At 47.0% G+C, this 19,750-nt stretch overlaps 1 protein-coding gene across 1 annotated transcript in view; it reads right to left on the bottom strand.

Annotated features, from left to right (window-relative positions):
- The window catches only part of PARP10 (poly(ADP-ribose) polymerase family member 10), a gene marked incomplete at its 5' end in the record, with an annotated part of 117,547 nt that overhangs the window by 2,029 nt on the left and 95,768 nt on the right, over positions 1-19,750 (bottom strand). Inside the window, 2 exon segments of the mRNA XM_040334342.1 lie at positions 5,972-6,285; positions 15,529-15,700. Coding sequence (XP_040190276.1) covers positions 5,975-6,285; positions 15,529-15,700 — 483 coding nt within the window. The 3' untranslated portion in view covers positions 5,972-5,974.

Raw genomic sequence — 19,750 nt, 5'->3', positions numbered from 1 at the left:
ATCCTCCATCCTTCCTCCTCCAACCTTCTCTTCTATCCTCCATCCTTCCTCCTCCAACCTTCTCTTCTATCCTCCAACCTTCTCTTCTATCCTCCATCCTTCCTCCTCCAACCTTCTCTTCTATCCTCCATCCTTCCACCTCCAACCTTCCCTTCTATCCTCCATCCTTCCTCCTCCAACCTTCTCTTCTATCCTCCAACCTTCTCTTCTATCCTCCATCCTTCCTCCTCCAACCTTCTCTTCTATCCTCCATCCTTCCTCCTCCAACCTTCTCTTCTATCCTCCATCCTTCCTCCTCCAACCTTCTCTTCTATCCTCCAACCTTCCTCCTCCAACCTTCTCTTCTATCCTCCATCCTTCCACCTCCAAAACCTTCTCTTCTATCCTCCAACCTTCTCTTCTATCCTCCATCCTTCCACCTCCAAACCTTCTCTTCTATCCTCCATCCTTCCTCCTCCAACCTTCTCTTCTATCCTCCATCCTTCCTCCTCCAACCTTCTCTTCTATCCTCCAACCTTCTCTTCTATCCTCCATCCTTCCTCCTCCAACCTTCTCTTCTATCCTCCACCCTTCCACCTCCAACCTTCCCTTCTATCCTCCATCCTTCCTCCTCCAACCTTCTCTTCTATCCTCCAACCTTCTCTTCTATCCTCCATCCTTCCTCCTCCAACCTTCTCTTCTATCCTCCAACCTTCTCTTCTATCCTCCATCCTTCCACCTCCAACCTTCCCTTCTATCCTCCATCCTTCCTCCTCCAACCTTCTCTTCTATCCTCCAACCTTCTCTTCTACCCTCCATCCTTCCTCCTCCAACCTTCTCTTCTATCCTCCATCCTTCTCTTCTATCCTCCATCCTTCCCTTCTATCCTCCAACCTTCCTCCTCCAACCTTCCCTTCTATCCTCCAACCTTCTCTCCTATCCTCCAACCTTCCCCTCTATCCTCCATCCTTCCTCCTCTAACCTTCCCTTCTAACCTCCAACCTTCTCTTCTATCCTCCAACCTTCTCTTCTATCCTCCAACCTTCTCTTCTACCCTCCATCCTTCCTCCTCCAACCTTCTCTTCTATCCTCCATCCTTCTCTTCTATCCTCCAACCTTCTCTCCTATCCTCCAACCTTCCCCTCTATCCTCCATCCTTCCTCCTCCAACCTTCCCTTCTATCCTCCAACCTTCTCTTCTATCCTCCAACCTTCCACCTCCAACCTTCTCTTCTATCCTCCATCCTTCCTCCTCCAACCTTGTCTTCTATCCTCCATCCTTCCACCTCCAACCTTCTCTTCTATTCTCCATCCTTCCACCTCCAACCTTCTCTTCTATCCTCCAACCTTCTCTTCTATCCTCCAACCTTCCTCCTCCAACCTTCTCTTCTATCCTCCATCCTTCCTCCTCCAACCTTCTCTCTACCTCCAACCTTCCTCCTCCAACCTCCTCTTCTATCCCCATCCTTCCTCCTCCATCCTTCCCTTCTATCCTCCAACCTTCCTCCTCCAACCTCCTCTTCTATCCTCCATCCTTCCTCCTCCAACCTTCCCTTCTATCCTCCAACCTTCCTCCTCCAACCTTCTCTTCTATCCTCCATCCTTCCCCTCCTACCTCTCTTCTATCCTCCAACCTTCTCTTCTATCCTCCAACCTTCTCTTCTATCCTCCTTCCTCCCCTCCAAAACCTCTCTTCTATCCTCCAACCTTCTCTTCTATCCTCCATCCTTCTCCTCCAACCTTCTCTTTCTATCCTCCAACCTTCCTCCTCCAACCTTCTCTTTCTATCCTCCTTCCTTCCACCTCCAAAACCTTCTCTTCTATCCTCCAACCTTCTCTTCTATCCTCCATCCTTCCACCTCCAAACCTTCTCTTCTATCCTCCATCCTTCCTCCTCCAACCTTTCTTCTATCCTCCATCCTTCCTCCTCAACCTTCTCTTCTATCCTCCAACCTTCTCTTCTATCCTCCATCCTTCCTCCTCCAACCTTCTCTTCTATCCTCCACCCTTCCACCTCCAACCTTCCCTTCTATCCTCCATCCTTCCTCCTCCAACCTTCTCTTCTATCCTCCAACCTTCTCTTCTATCCTCCAACCTTCCCTTCTATCCTCCATCCTTCCTCCTCCAACCTTGTCTTCTATCCTCCATCCTTCCACCTCCAACCTTCTCTTCTATTCTCCATCCTTCCACCTCCAACCTTCTCTTCTATCCTCCAACCTTCTCTTCTATCCTCCAACCTTCCTCCTCCAACCTTCTCTTCTATCCTCCATCCTTCCTCCTCCAACCTTCTCTTCTATCCTCCAACCTTCCTCCTCCAACCTCCTCTTCTATCCTCCATCCTTCCTCCTCCAACCTTCCCTTCTATCCTCCAACCTTCCTCCTCCAACCTTCTCTTCTATCCTCCATCCTTCCTCCTCCAACCTACTCTTCTATCCTCCATCCTTCCTCCTCCTACCTTCTCTTCTATCCTCCAACCTTCTCTTCTATCCTCCAACCTTCTCTTCTATCCTCCAACCTTCCTCCTCCTACCTTCTCTTCTATCCTCCATCCTTCCTCCTCCAACCTTCTCTTCTATCCTCCATCCTTCCTCCTCCAACCTTCTCTTCTATCCTCCATCCTTCCTCCTCCAACCTTCTCTCCTATCCTCCATCCTTCCTCCTCCAACCTTCTCTTCTATCCTCCATCCTTCCTCCTCCAACCTTCTCTTCTATCCTCCATCCTTCCTCCTCCAACCTTCTCTTCTATCCTCCATCCTTCCTCCTCCAACCTTCTCTTCTATCCTCCATCCTTCCTCCTCCAACCTTCTCTTCTATCCTCCATCCTTCCTCCTCCAACCTTCTCTCCTATCCTCCAACCTTCCACCTCCAACCTTCTCTTCTATCATCCAACCTTCTCTTCTATCCTCCATCCTTCCACCTCCAACCTTCTCTTCTATCCTCCATCCTTCCACCTCCAAACCTTCTCTTCTATCCTCCATACTTCCTCCTCCAACCTTCTCTTCTATCCTCCATCCTTCCTCCTCCAACCTTCTCTTCTATCCTCCATCCTTCCTCCTCCAACCTTCTCTTCTATCCTCCAACCTTCCACCTCCAACCTTCTCTTCTATCCTCCATCCTTCCTCCTCCAACCTTCTCTTCTATCCTCCATCCTTCCTCCTCCAACCTTCTCTTCTATCCTCCATCCTTCCTCCTCCAACCTTCTCTTCTATCCTCCATCCTTCCCTTCCATCCTCCATCCTTCCTCCTCCAACCTTCTCTTCTATCCTCCATCCTTCCTCCTCCAACCTTCTCTTCTATCCTCCAACCTTCTCTTCTATCCTCCATCCTTCCTCCTCCAACCTTCTCTTCTATCCTCCAACCTTCTCTTCTATCCTCCATCCTTCCTCCTCCAACCTTCTCTTCTATCCTCCAACCTTCTCTTCTACCCTCCATCCTTCCTCCTCCAACCTTCTCTTCTATCCTCCAACCTTCTCTTCTACCCTCCATCCTTCCTCCTCCAACCTTCTCTTCTATCCTCCAACCTTCTCTTCTATCCTCCAACCTTCCACCTCCAACCTTCTCTTCTATCCTCCATCCTTCCTCCTCCAACCTTCTCTTCTATCCTCCATCCTTCCTCCTCCAACCTTCTCTTCTATCCTCCAACCTTCTCTTCTATCCTCCATCCTTCCTCCTCCAACCTTCTCTTCTATCCTCCAACCTTCTCTTCTACCCTCCATCCTTCCTCCCCCAACCTTCTCTTCTATCCTCCAACCTTCTCTTCTATCCTCCAACCTTCCACCTCCAACCTTCTCTTCTATCCTCCATCCTTCCTCCTCCTACCTTCTCTTCTATCCTCCAACCTTCTCTTCTATCCTCCAACCTTCTCTTCTATCCTCCATCCTTCCTCCTCCAACCTTCTCTTCTATCCTCCATCCTTCCTTCTCCAACCTTCTCTTCTATCCTCCAACCTTCTCTTCTATCCTCCATACTTCCTCCTCCAACCTTCTCTTCCATCTTCCATTCCTTCCTCCTCCAACCTTCTCTTCTATCCTCCATCCTTCCTCCTCCAACCTTCTCTTCTATCCTCCATCCTTCCTCCTCCAACCTTCTCTTCTATCCTCCAACCTTCTCTTCTACCCTCCATCCTTCCTCCTCCAACCTTCTCTTCTATCCTCCAACCTTCTCTTCTACCCTCCATCCTTCCTCCTCCAACCTTCTCTTCTATCCTCCAACCTTCTCTTCTATCCTCCAACCTTCCACCTCCAACCTTCTCTTCTATCCTCCATCCTTCCTCCTCCAACCTTCTCTTCTATCCTCCATCCTTCCTCCTCCAACCTTCTCTTCTATCCTCCATACTTCCTCCTCCAACCTTATCTTCTATCCTCCATCCTTCCTCCTCCAACCTTCTCTTCTATCCTCCAACCTTCTCTTCTATCCTCCATCCTTCCTCCTCCAACCTTCTCTTCTATCCTCCAACCTTCTCTTCTACCCTCCATCCTTCCTCCTCCAACCTTCTCTTCTATCCTCCAACCTTCTCTTCTATCCTCCAACCTTCCACCTCCAACCTTCTCTTCTATCCTCCATCCTTCCTCCTCCAACCTTCTCTTCTATCCTCCATCCTTCCTTCTCCAACCTTCTCTTCTATCCTCCAACCTTCTCTTCTATCCTCCATCCTTCCTCCTCCAACCTTCTCTTCTATCCTCCAACCTTCTCTTCTACCCTCCATCCTTCCTCCTCCAACCTTCTCTTCTATCCTCCATCCTTCCACCTCCAACCTTCTCTTCTATCCTCCATCCTTCCTCCTCCAACCTTCTCTTCTATCCTCCATCCTTCCTCCTCCAACCTTCCTCCTCCAACCTTCTCTTCTATCCTCCATCCTTCCTCCTCCAAACCTTCTCTTCTATCCTCCATACTTCCTCCTCCAACCTTCTCTTCTATCCTCCAACCTTCTCTTCTATCCTCCATCCTTCCACCTCCAACCTTCTCTTCTATCCTCCATCCTTCTCTTCTATCCTCCATCCTTCCTCCTCCAACCTTCTCTTCTATCCTCCATCCTTCCTCCTCCAACCTTCTCTTCTATCCTCCATCCTTCCTCCTCCAACCTTCTCTTCTATCCTCCAACCTTCTCTTCTATCCTCCAACCTTCTCTCCTATTCTCCAACCTTCTCTCCTATCCTCCAACCTTCCTCCTCCAACCTTCTCTTCTATCCTCCATCCTTCCTCCTCCAACCTTCTCTTCTATCCTCCATCCTTCCACCTCCAAAACCTTCTCTTCTATCCTCCAACCTTCTCTTCTATCCTCCATCCTTCCTCCTCCATCCTTCCACCTCCAAACCTTCTCTTCTATCCTCCATCCTTCCTCCTCCAACCTTCTCTTCTATCCTCCATCCTTCCTCCTCCAACCTTCTCTTCTATCCTCCATCCTTCCTCCTCCAACCTTCTCTTCTATCCTCCATCCTTCATCCTCCAACCTTCTCTTCTATCCTCCATCCTTCCTCCTCCAACCTTCTCTTCTATCCTCCATCCTTCTCTTCTATCCTCCATCCTTCCTCCTCCAACCTTCTCTCCTATCCTCCAACCTTCCACCTCCAACCTTCTCTTCTATCATCCAACCTTCTCTTCTATCCTCCATCCTTCCACCACCAAACCTTCTCTTCTATCCTCCATCCTTCCTCCTCCAACCTTCTCTTCTATCCTCCATCCTTCCTCCTCCAACCTTCTCTTCTATCCTCCAACCTTCTCTTCTATCCTCCAACCTTCCTCCTCCAACCTTCTCTTCTATCCTCCATCCTTCCACCTCCAAAACCTTCTCTTCTATCCTCCAACCTTCTCTTCTATCCTCCATCCTTCCACCTCCAAACCTTCTCTCTATCCTCCATACTTCCTCCTCCAACCTTCTCTTCTATCCTCCATCCTTCCCTCTCTATCTTCCATCCCCCCTCCCCCTACCACTCTTCATCCTGCCCCTCCTTTTTTTTTCTTATCCAAAAATCTTCTGCCCTGCAGTCCACCTACCGGTCACTTTGCTGCGTCTTTGCGCTTGCGGCAGGTGATCAGATATTCGGGATAGGCCTGGGTGTCGTTGAATATTACGAAGATGGAGGGATTTTTCATGTTGCTCACCAGGCTGTCATAGCGGCGCGGTACACTTCCAGAGTTTTCCATTATTGGGGGCGTCCTCATGTTCTCTTTGCCCATAGTGTACTCTCCGGTGAGGACCCGAGCCACAAACACAAACTTCTTCCCTTCCTTATTGGGGGGGGAATAATGATCCCGCGTGGAAATTTCCGACTCCACCGCAAAATACACACCCTGTCCATACAGCGTGGCTGACAACGAGGAGAGGAGACGGGTTAGAGACATAAAAAAAAATGTATATTAAAAAACACACCTATATACACCAATCCTATATACACACACACCATCCTATACACACACACACACACACTATCCTATACACACACACACCATCCTATACACACACACACCATCCTATACACACACACCATCCTATACACACACACAGTATATGTCAGTGAAAATTGTGCGCAACCCACAAACATGTAAAAAAATAAAAAATTAGTAAAGTCTATATCAAAAACTTCTGTGAAAATAAAGTCCAAAGCTTGTAAAATAGTGGTATTGAATGCCTGGAATCAGGCCCGGACTGGGACAAAAAATAGGCCCGGGCATTTTAGACTGAGCAGCCCGGGTGGGGGGGCGACGCAGCTGCACTTTGCGGCGGTTAATCATGAGATGTGGGGTTCCAGCACCCTGCACCTCTGGACCCTTTATATTACACAACACCCTGGACCCCTTTACATTACACAGCACCCTGCACCTCTGGACCCTTTACATTACATAGCACCCTGCACCTCTGGACCCTTTACATTACACAGCACCCTGCAGCTCTGGACCCTTTTACATTACACAGCACCCTACACCTCTGGGTCCCTTTACATTACACAGCCCCCTGCACCCTCTGGGCCCCTTTACATTACATAGCCCACAGTTTGTTACACAGACACCCCCCTAACAGTTCTGGACCCCCTGCATGTTACACAGACCTCCCTACAATGCAGACCCCCTCCCTACAGTGCAGACCCCCCTACAGTACAGACCCCCTCCCTACAGTACAGACCCCCCCTACAATACAGACCCCCCCTACATTTCAGACTCCCCTTACAATACAAAACCCCCCCTACATTTCAGACCACCCCTACAATACAGAACCCCCCCCCCCCCCCCACAATACAGAAACCCCCCTACAATACAGACCCTCCCTTCAGACCCATAATGTACCTCATATCCGTGCGTGACTGCATGTCGGGTTCCCTCCCCCTGTGTAGACATAAAGGAGGCGACTTCACTCTGCGGCTCCGACTCGCAGCTGAGAGTGCACTGGGGGGCAGTGGTGTATTTAGGTTTTGTGCTGCCCTAGGCCTGACTAAACATGTGCACCCCCTAATTTGAATATGACCTACCCCTTTCTGTCAATGCCACGCCCCTTCATGTTTAAAACCTGCCCTATCACCTGTAAATCACACCTCTTCCTCTTAAGGATCCACCTTGATGGCACAATATAAGTACGTAAAATGAAATAAATGAATAACTAGTACAGTGATAGGGCATATTTTTACCACTGATCACTGTATTACTGTCACTGGTCCCAAAAAAAGTGACAGTGTCTGATTTATCCACCACAATGGCCCAGTCCCACCATGTACATGAAAGAGTAAAGCCCAGGTATCCATAGTGTAAATTCATATAGTAGGAAGCGCTTGTAGCTTGGGAACAAGCAGTTTTATATGTGAGTAGCAGCTACTTGTAATGGGAGCAAGTGCTTTGTGAATACTGTTCTTGCCTCTCAATGTTACATCGGCGTAGCGCATATGAGATGCGCTACGCCCGCACAAATATACGCCGCTCTACGTGAGTCCGGGCCATGGTGTTTTTATCATCAAAGAGATAGGTGACAGGCAGGGACAGAAGCTATCAGACCCAGTAGCAGCTGGTGCTCAACATTTTTAGAGGGGCGCAAACAAACTGAAAAATACTGAAAAAAAATCATCAATTGCAGCCTCACTGTGCCCATCAAATGCAGCCTCACTGTGCCCATCTAATACAGCCACTTGTGCCCAATCAAATGCAGCCACTGCGCCTATCAATTGAAGCCACTGTGCCCATCAAATGCAGCCACTGTGCCCATCAAATGCAGCCGCTGTGCCCATCAAATGCAGCCGCTGTGCCCATCAAATGCAGCCGCTGTGCCCATCAAATGCAGCCGCTGTGCCCATCAAATGCAGCCACTGTGCCCATCAAATGCAGCCACTGTGCCCCATCTAATACAGCCACTTGTGCCCAATCAAATGCAGCCACTGCGCCTATCAATTGAAGCCACTGTGCCCATCAAATGCAGCCACTGTGCCCATCAAATGCAGCCGCTGTGCCCATCAAATGCAGCCGCTGTGCCCATCAAATGCAGCCGCTGTGCCCATCAAATGCAGCCACTGTGCCCATCAAATGCAGCCGCTGTGCCCATCAAATGCAGCCACTGTGCCCATCAAATGCAGCCGCTGTGCCCATCAAATGCAGCCGCTGTGCCCATCAAATGCAGCCACTGTGCCCATCAAATGCAGCCCCTATGCCCATCAAATGCAGCCACTGTGCCCATCAAATGCAGCCATTGTACCCGTCAAATACAGCCACTTGTGCCCCATCTAATACAGCCATTTGTGCCCAATCAAATGCAGCCACTCCTGCCCATCAAATGCCATCACTTTTTTACCCCATCAAATGCTGCCACTTTTACCCCGTCTAATGAAATCACTCATGCCCATCAAATGCTGCCAGCTGTGCCCATCAAATGCTGCTACTGTGGCCCCTGCCTGCCCGGCACTTATTCCATCTCAGGCAGTGGGTGATGGTGTCGAGCTGTGGGACAGCTCCTGTGTCCTCCATTCTTTGCTCTCCTCTGTTGTTCCATTGCATCCAATAGGAGCCAATCAGGTAACAGGTATTAGACCCACGCTACCTGATTGGCGGAGAGGCGGTTCAGTGTTAGAAAAGCAAATATTAATTTGCTTTTCTAACACATCTGGGTGGACTGCAAGAACAATGCTTTGTGCTTGCAGTCCTCCTTTTTGAAGCCTGTTAGAGCCTACGGCTCTAATCAGGTGCTTAAAAAAAACACCCCTGCTGCTGTAATTCAGACGCCCGGCATCGGAAAAGAGGCCGGACGCATGAATAGGGGGTGGCAGCGGCAGCCATGGATAGATTCATGCAATGCATGAATCTATCCATTCTACATAGAGGGGGTGGCTGTAGAGAGGGTGCAGTGCCCATGTACACTTAATGGACGGGACACCTCAGACCCATGTGGCATTTAATTGCAGCCATGTGTTTGCTGGGGACAGACCTATACAGCATGGATTGGAGCCATAGGAAGTGCTCTTAAAATCCTCCTCAGCTCTGTGCTAGCTACACAGGTCTGACTGACGGGAGGTGGGCAGAGACAGGAGCCAACAGCTAGGGTACATTAAACTCCTCCTTGGCTACATCGTGCCACACAGGCTTGGCAAGTAGCAGTGGAACTAGCACTTACATTTAGGAGGAGGATGCAATAGTGCTTGCTGGACGTGCAGGTCTGCATGTAAGTTCCCCTCACTCTCTCATCCAGTCCACAGAGCCCGGGCAGGAAGGATGGTGCGGAGGAAGGTGGGCGGAGTATTAGGCTCCGCCTCCGGCAATTGTAGTGAGTGCGGCCAGCCTGGACAATCACCGCCCAAGTTTTTTTCTCACGGGGTTCGGCTTTAAGACACAGCACTGCTCGGGGGGAGACATGCCATGCCGCCCGAGGGCCGTCGCGGGCCACTCGCGGGCCACTGGCGGCCCGCGGGCCACTCGCGGGCCAATGGCGGCCCGCGGGCCACTCGCGGGCCAATGGCGGCCCGCGGGCCGCCGCGGCCCACCGGGCATATGCCCGCTATGCCCTATGGCCAGTCCGGGCCTGCCTGGAATCAATTACAGTCCACAAAAATCAGTCTCTGCCTCCTTTCCCAGTTGAAGCCTGCTTTAGGGTGAAACGCTGCGTAGGTTGGAGCTGTGTGTTTTTTCAAAAACGTTGCCATTACCTAGCCTGTCGGTTGCTACCGAGGCTAATAGGATTTTATGATATCGCTTATATATATTTTTTTGCTTTTGTTTCTGTAAAACTTATCACCCTAAAAGTGTCAAAACTGTGATCTTTTTTTTACCAAGAAACTTCTTTTATTAAAGAGGTGTTTTTGCTGAAAAGTACTACACTATGAAGTCCTCTTCTTTTTTTACTTTATCTCTGCTACTTTTTTAAACATCCGGGGGAGAGCTGTGTATGCAGATTGTCCTACTACATAGGAGTGGATTAGAAGCGCTGCTGCACCTGAGAAGCACAGAGCGTCAGATCCCATCTACCTGCAGGAACTACAGCTCCCAGATCCGTGGTGATATGCTTAAAAGATCGTCTCTCTGGTAAGAGGCTTATCTGGCCGCTTTTTATCTCATTATCTACACTGCATGGATGTTCATATATTTCCATACTGAAGCAAGCTGATCGCTGTTGTCAAAACCAGGAATGTTTTTTGTGGACTGTAATTGATTCCAGGCATTCAATACCACTATCTTACAAGCTTTGGACTTTTCACAGAAGTTTTTGATATAGACTTTACTCATTTTTTATTTTTTTACATATATGTTTGTGGGTTGCGCACAATTTTCACTGACATATACTATTTGCTTGCTGAATATTCCAGCAGACTTTATTATTGCAGCACCTTATTGAAAGTTTTTCATCACAAACTTTTTCCTTCACTCATTGTTACACTCATTCGAGCCTTGAGCTGCTTGATTGGGTTTAACTCTTTATCATCGCTCACTGACAGGTTGTTATCTGCTATCACATTATATATTTTTATATTTAATATTCCTGAGGAGAAGCGCAAATTCACCTTGCCCTACATATATACACACACACACACACACAATCCTATACACACACCCCACCCTTTACACACACACACACCATCCTATACACACACACACACACCATCCTATACACACACACACACACACCATCCTATACACACACACACACACACCATCCTATACACAGACACACACACCATCCTATACACACACACACCATCCTATACACACACACACACCCCACCCTTTACACACACACAATCCTATACACACACCATCCTATACACACACCCCACCCTTTACACACACACACACACACACCATCCTATACACAGACACACACACCATCCTATACACACACACCATCCTATACACACACACCATCCTATACACACACACCATCCTATACACACACACCATCCTATACACACACACACACACACCATCCTATACACACACACACACACACCATCCTATACACACACACACACACCATCCTATACACACACACCATCCTATACACACACACACACACCATCCTATACACACACACACACACCATCCTATACACACACACCATCCTATACACACACACACACACCATCCTATACACACACACACACACCATCCTATACACACACACACACACACACCATCCTATACACACACACCATCCTATACACACACACACACACACACCATCCTATACACACACACACCATCCTATACACAGACACACACACACACCATCCTATACACACACACACACACCATCCTATACACACACACACACACACCATCCTATACACACACACACACCATCCTATACACACACACCATCCTATACACACACACACACACCATCCTATACACAGACACACACACCATCCTATACACACACACACACACCATCCTATACACACACACCATCCTATACACACACACACACACACCATCCTATACACACACACACACCATCCTATACACACACACCATCCTATACACACACACACCATCCTATACACACACACCATCCTATACACACACACCATCCTATACACACACACCATCCTATACACACACACCATCCTATACACACACACACACACCATCCTATACACACACACACCATCCTATACACACACACACCATCCTATACACACACACCATCCTATACACAGACACACACACCATCCTATACACACACACACACACACACCATCCTATACACACACACACCATCCTATACACAGACACACACACCATCCTATACACAGACACACACACCATCCTATACACACACACCATCCTATACACACACACACACACCATCCTATACACACACACCATCCTATACACACACACACACACCATCCTATACACACACACCATCCTATACACACACACACCATCCTATACACACACCATCCTATACACACACACCATCCTATACACACACACCATCCTATACACACACACCATCCTATACACACACACACACACACACACCATCCTATACACACACACACCATCCTATACACACACACACCATCCTATACACACACACACACACACCATCCTATACACACACACACACACACACCATCCTATACACACACACCATCCTATACACACACACCATCCTATACACAGACACACACACCATCCTATACACACACACACACACACCATCCTATACACAGACACACACACCATCCTATACACACACACCATCCTATACACACACACACACACCATCCTATACACACACACACACACCATCCTATACACACACACACACACACACCATCCTATACACAGACACACACACCATCCTATACACACACACACACACCATCCTATACACACACACACACACACACACCATCCTATACACACACACACACACCATCCTATACACACACACACACACCATCCTATACACACACACACACACCATCCTATACACACACACACACACACACACCATCCTATACACAGACACACACACCATCCTATACACACACACACACACACACACCATCCTATACACGCACACACACACCATCCTATACACACACACACACACACACACCATCCTATACACAGACACACACACCATCCTATACACACACACACACACACACCATCCTATACACACACACCATCCTATACACACACACACACCATCCTATACACACACACACACACCATCCTATACACAGACACACACACCATCCTATACACACACACACACACCATCCTATACACAGACACACACACCATCCTATACACAGACACACACCATCCTATACACACACACACACACCATCCTATACACACACACACACCATCCTATACACACACACCATCCTATACACAGACACACACACCATCCTATACACAGACACACACACCATCCTATACACACACACACACACCATCCTATACACACACACACCATCCTATACACACACACACACACCATCCTATACACAGACACACACACCATCCTATACACACACACCATCCTATACACACACACACACACACACCATCCTATACACACACACACACACCATCCTATACACACACACCATCCTATACACACACACACACCATCCTATACACACACACCATCCTATACACACACACACACACCATCCTATACACACACACACACACCATCCTATACACACACACACACACACCATCCTATACACACACACACCATCCTATACACACACCCCACCCTTTACACACACACACCATCCTATACACACACACCATCCTATACACACACACACACACCATCCTATACACAGACACACACACCATCCTATACACACACACACCATCCTATACACACACACACACACCATCCTATACACACACACACACCATCCTATACACACACACCATCCTATACACAGACACACACACCATCCTATACACACACACACACACACCATCCTATACACAGACACACACACCATCCTATACACACACACCATCCTATACACACACACACCATCCTATACACACACACACACACCATCCTATACACACACACACACACCATCCTATACACACACACACACACCATCCTATACACACACACCATCCTATACACACACACACACACCATCCTATACACACACACCATCCTATACACACACACACACACACACCATCCTATACACAGACACACACACCATCCTATACACACACACACACACACACCATCCTATACACAGACACACACACCATCCTATACACAGACACACACACCATCCTATACACACACACACACACCATCCTATACACACACACACACACCATCCTATACACACACACCATCCTATACACACACACACACCATCCTATACACACACACCATCCTATACACACACACACACACACACCATCCTATACACACACACACACACACCATCCTATACACACACACACACACCATCCTATACACACACACACACACCATCCTATACACACACACCATCCTATACACACACACACACCATCCTATACACACACACCATCCTATACACAGACACACACACCATCCTATACACACACACACACACCATCCTATACACACACACACACACCATCCTATACACACACACCATCCTATACACACACACACACCATCCTATACACACACACCATCCTATACACACACACACACACACACCATCCTATACACACACACACACACACCATCCTATACACACACACACACACCATCCTATACACACACACACCATCCTATACACACACCCCACCCTTTACACACACACACCATCCTATACACACACACACACACCATCCTATACACACACACACCATCCTATACACACACACACACACCATCCTATACACACACACACACACCATCCTATACACACACACCATCCTATACACACACACACACCATCCTATACACACACACACCATCCTATACACACACACACACACACACCATCCTATACACACACACACACACCATCCTATACACACACACCATCCTATACACACACACACACACACACCATCCTATACACACACACACACACACACACACCATCCTATACACACACACACACACACACACACCATCCTATACACACACACACCATCCTATACACACACACACACACACCATCCTATACACACACACACACACCATCCTATACACACACACACCATCCTATACACACACACCATCCTATACACACACACACACACACCATCCTATACACACACACACACACCATCCTATACACAGACACACACACCATCCTATACACACACACACACACACACACACACACAATCCTATACACACACACACACACCATCCTATACACACACACACACACACACAATCCTATACACACACACACACACCATCCTATACACACACACACACACACACACACACAATCCTATACACACCATCACCATTCAATATAGACCCACACCATCCTACAAATGTCAGACCCAGTAATATTATGTACACCTAGAAGAGAATCCAGGGTGTTGGCTATAGGGGGACATAACTGTACAGTATGGGGGGAGATCATTACCGTTCTTTCCGCAGAAGCTGCGGTTGAAGCCGCTGTGGCAGATCTCTTTGGCGCTGGTCTCATTGGTGCCGTGGTACAGAACGCGCTCCGCTGGCTTGTTGGGGTCGGTCACCATCCGCAGCTTCTTCAGCTGATACTGATTGTACAGAAGAGGATTGTGGACTTTGTGGACCTGTGTAGTCGGTTACACAAGGGTGACAATATGATTATGGGGACAGAAAGGACTGGAGAGCCTTCATTCTTGTCTTATGTAGGAGCAGATAATGGCTTCTGATTGGCTGTTATTGGGTCAAACACCCCTTCCGAAAATCAGAGGAGTATGGATGGGATAATATTGGGGCATCTAGTGTCCTATACTGGGAGAGAGAGAGGAGTATGGATGGGATAATATTGGGACATCTAGTGCCCTATACTGGGAGAGAGAGGAGTATGAATGGGATAGTATTGGGGCATCTAGTGTCCTATACTGGGACAGAGAGGAGTATGGATGGGATAATATTGGGGCATCTAGTGCCCTATACTGGGAGAGAGAGGAGTATGAATGGGATAGTATTGGGGCATCTAGTGCCCTATACTGGGAGAGAGAGGAGTATGGATGGGATAATATTGGGGCATCTAGTGCCCTATACTGGGAGAGAGAGGAGTATGGATGGGATAATATTGGGGCATCTAGTGCCCTATACTGGGAGAGAGAGGAGTATGGATGGGATAATATTGGGGCATCTAGTGCCCTATACTGGGAGAGAGAGGAGTATGGATGGGATAATATTGGGACATCTAGTGCCCTATACTGGGAGAGAGAGGAGTATGAATGGGATAGTATTGGGGCATCTAGTGCCCTATACTGGGAGAGAGAGGAGTATGAATGGGATAGTATTGGGGCATCTAGTGTCCTATACTGGGAGAGAGAGAAGTATGAATGGGATAGTATTGGGGCATCTAATGCCCTATACTGGGAGAGAGAGGAGTATGGATGGGATAATATTGGGACATCTAGTGCCCTATACTGGGAGAGAGAGGAGTATGAATGGGATAGTATTGGGGCATCTAGTGCCCTATACTGGGAGAGAGAGGAGTATGGATGGGATAATATTGGGGCATCTAGTGCCCTATACTGGGACAGAGAGGAGTATGGATGGGATAATATTGGGACATCTAGTGCCCTATACTGGGAGAGAGAGGAGTATGAATGGGATAATATTGGGACATCTAGTGTCCTATACTGGGAGAGAGAGGAGTATGAATGGGATAGTATTGGGGCATCTAGTGCCCTATACTGGGACAGAGAGGAGTATGGATGGGATAATATTGGGGCATCTAGTGCCCTATACTGGGAGAGAGAGGAGTATGGATGGGATAATATTGGGACATCTAGTGTCCTATACTGGGAGAGAGAGGAGTATGGATGGGATAATATTGGGGCATCTAGTGCCCTATACTGGGACAGAGAGGAGTATGGATGGGATAATATTGGGGCATCTAGTGCCCTATACTGGGACAGAGAGGAGTATGGATGGGATAATATTGGGGCATCTAGTGCCCTATACTGGGACAGAGAGGAGTATGGATGGGATAATATTGGGGCATCTAGTGCCCTATACTGGGAGAGAGAGGAGTATGAATGGGATAGTATTGGGGCATCTAGTGTCCTATACTGGGAGAGAGAGGAGTATGAATGGGATAGTATTGGGGCATCTAATGCCCTATACTGGGAGAGAGAGGAGTATGGATGGGATAATATTGGGACATCTAGTGCCCTATACTGGGAGAGAGAGGAGTATGAATGGGATAGTATTGGGGCATCTAGTGCCCTATACTGGGAGAGAGAGGAGTATGGATGGGATAATATTGGGGCATCTAGTGCCCTATACTGGGACAGAGAGGAGTATGGATGGGATAATATTGGGACATCTAGTGCCCTATACTGGGAGAGAGAGAGGAGTATGGATGGGATAATATTGGGACATCTAGTGCCCTATACTGGGACAGAGAGGAGTATGGATGGGATAATATTGGGGTATCTAGTGTCCTATACTGGGACAGAGAGGAGTATGGATGGGATAATATTGGGGCATCTAGTGTCCTATACTGGGAGAGAGAGGAAGGTTAGCTTATATAAGGGGAGGAGGGAAGTCTCCTCTCCAAATATAGGGATTTTTACGTGAGGTGTGTTGCTCTTAGTATCGAAGGTAGGCGCACAAAACACAAGGTTTTTAGATATCAAAAATAATTTAATTATATAGATATAAAGTTTCACATTTCATAAAATAAGTTAGCAAAAAATGAAATATACATGATCACGACCAAATTTACATGATTTATACAAAAAAGGAAATGAGGGTTATAATTAGAAGAAAAGTAGATGCGATATTGCCAACTAGTTTCGCACTAGATGTGCTTCATCAGGGCTTGCATGATACTTCTGTTCCTTATTTACATGTAATGGTCTGTGTACGACATAAGAGTTAATCATTAATACAGGTATGGTCAATGTAATGTATTTAAACTTTGTAAATGAGTATTCAACACAGATACAAATACTAAAATATAAAAAAGAAAGAATATAGTGCGCTTACCAATATATGTTTAAAAAGCTCAAAGAACCATGGCAGAACAAGCTGCCAAGAAAGTAGCGAAGGCGAACCTGATGCGGACGGAAGGTATTGACTGCTGCACTTTCAATCAGTGGAAGCCAGATCCACTTGATTTTAAAAATGGATCCCTTTGTGGTCAAGCAGATGCAGCTGACTCAGGATTAGATATTGTTAACCTCTCGACATACAATCTCTCATCCACTGAGATTGAGGTGTTGAGACTGGGACTTAGTTTCTGCCCCTCACAAAAAGTGGATAAATTTACCCTAATTAAAGATTTACATTTATTTGCTAGAAATCTTACATATAAATTTATGTTTGATACTGACAGGGGACGTATAGCGTCTAGGGAAGAAGAATTATATAAAGACTTCAAGGTACAAGACTTCAGAGCCTTGAAAATCTTGATCCAATTGTTGGACGAAAACGAGAGCTCTGAAGATCTTATTGACCTTTCCGATGAAACAGAACCAGAAATAGAACTGATTCCGGAACCCTGTAAGTTTAAGACCAAATCACAAAGATTCCCTAACTTGCAAACCTCCCCAGCAGTATGGGCTTTCCCTAAGCAAACAAGAAAACAAATTGAAAATCTAGTAATTCCTAAAATCTCTGATAACAATTTATCAAAAAAACAACAGCAAGCACTTACCGAACTCACTAGCAATAGTGAATTGGTAATAAAACCTTCCGATAAAGGGGGCAATGTGGTTGTAATGACAAGGATCCAATACATTAAAATGTGCGACAAAATTCTATGTAATGACAACTGGTACAAAATAATAGCAGAAGATGATGTTCCAAAAGCCAGATCTGATTATATTTCATTAATCTCACTGGCATTTCAGCAGGGATTGATCGATCAAGATTTGAGGGAATATCTAGAAATTAAGTGGCCTATAACTCCTACGTTTTACTCATTGCCCAAAATACATAAAGACATCAGGGACCCACCCGGGCGCCCTATTATCTCGGGTATAGGCAGCCATACGGAAACTGCAAGTAAGTATGTAGACATGCAATTGAGACCCCATGTAATGGCACTACCATCGTATCTTAAAGATACGTTGGAACTTTTAAAAATAGTCGAAGGCATGAGTGTACCCCCAGGATCAATTTTGGCAGCAATAGACGTAGAGGCCCTCTACTCTAGTATCCCTCACACGAAAGGGATTCAGGTCATTTCCCAGTTTTTACGTGAACAAGACCACAATAACTGGAAACTTTGTAACTTCGTTACGGCCTTGCTTGAGCATATATTGACTAATAATGTTTTTGTCTTTAATGGCTCAACCTACCTCCAGGTACAGGGTGTGGCGATGGGGACTTCTTGTGCCCCATCGTATGCCACCCTGTACCTGGGGGGGTGGGAGAGAGCCATCTTTTCAGATGACTCCGCCGTGATATACCTCCGCCATATCTTATTATGGCGGAGGTATATTGACGATGTTTTAGTCATCTGGACTGGCGGTGCGGACCTTTTGGCCAAATTTATGGAATACCTATCTATTAACAATTATAATTTAAAATTTACGATCCAGTCGGATACCAAAAGCATCCCCTTTCTTGATTTAGAAATCTCAGTAAATGATGATGGTACCCTGTCCACTAATCTGTATAGGAAAGAA

The sequence above is a fragment of the Rana temporaria genome, assembly GCF_905171775.1.
Source record: "Rana temporaria chromosome 5 unlocalized genomic scaffold, aRanTem1.1 chr5y, whole genome shotgun sequence".
In the NCBI taxonomy this organism is placed as follows: Eukaryota; Metazoa; Chordata; class Amphibia; order Anura; family Ranidae; genus Rana; species Rana temporaria.
The sequence above is the reverse complement of the archived record's forward strand: the minus strand, read 5'-3'. Positions and strand labels throughout refer to the sequence as shown.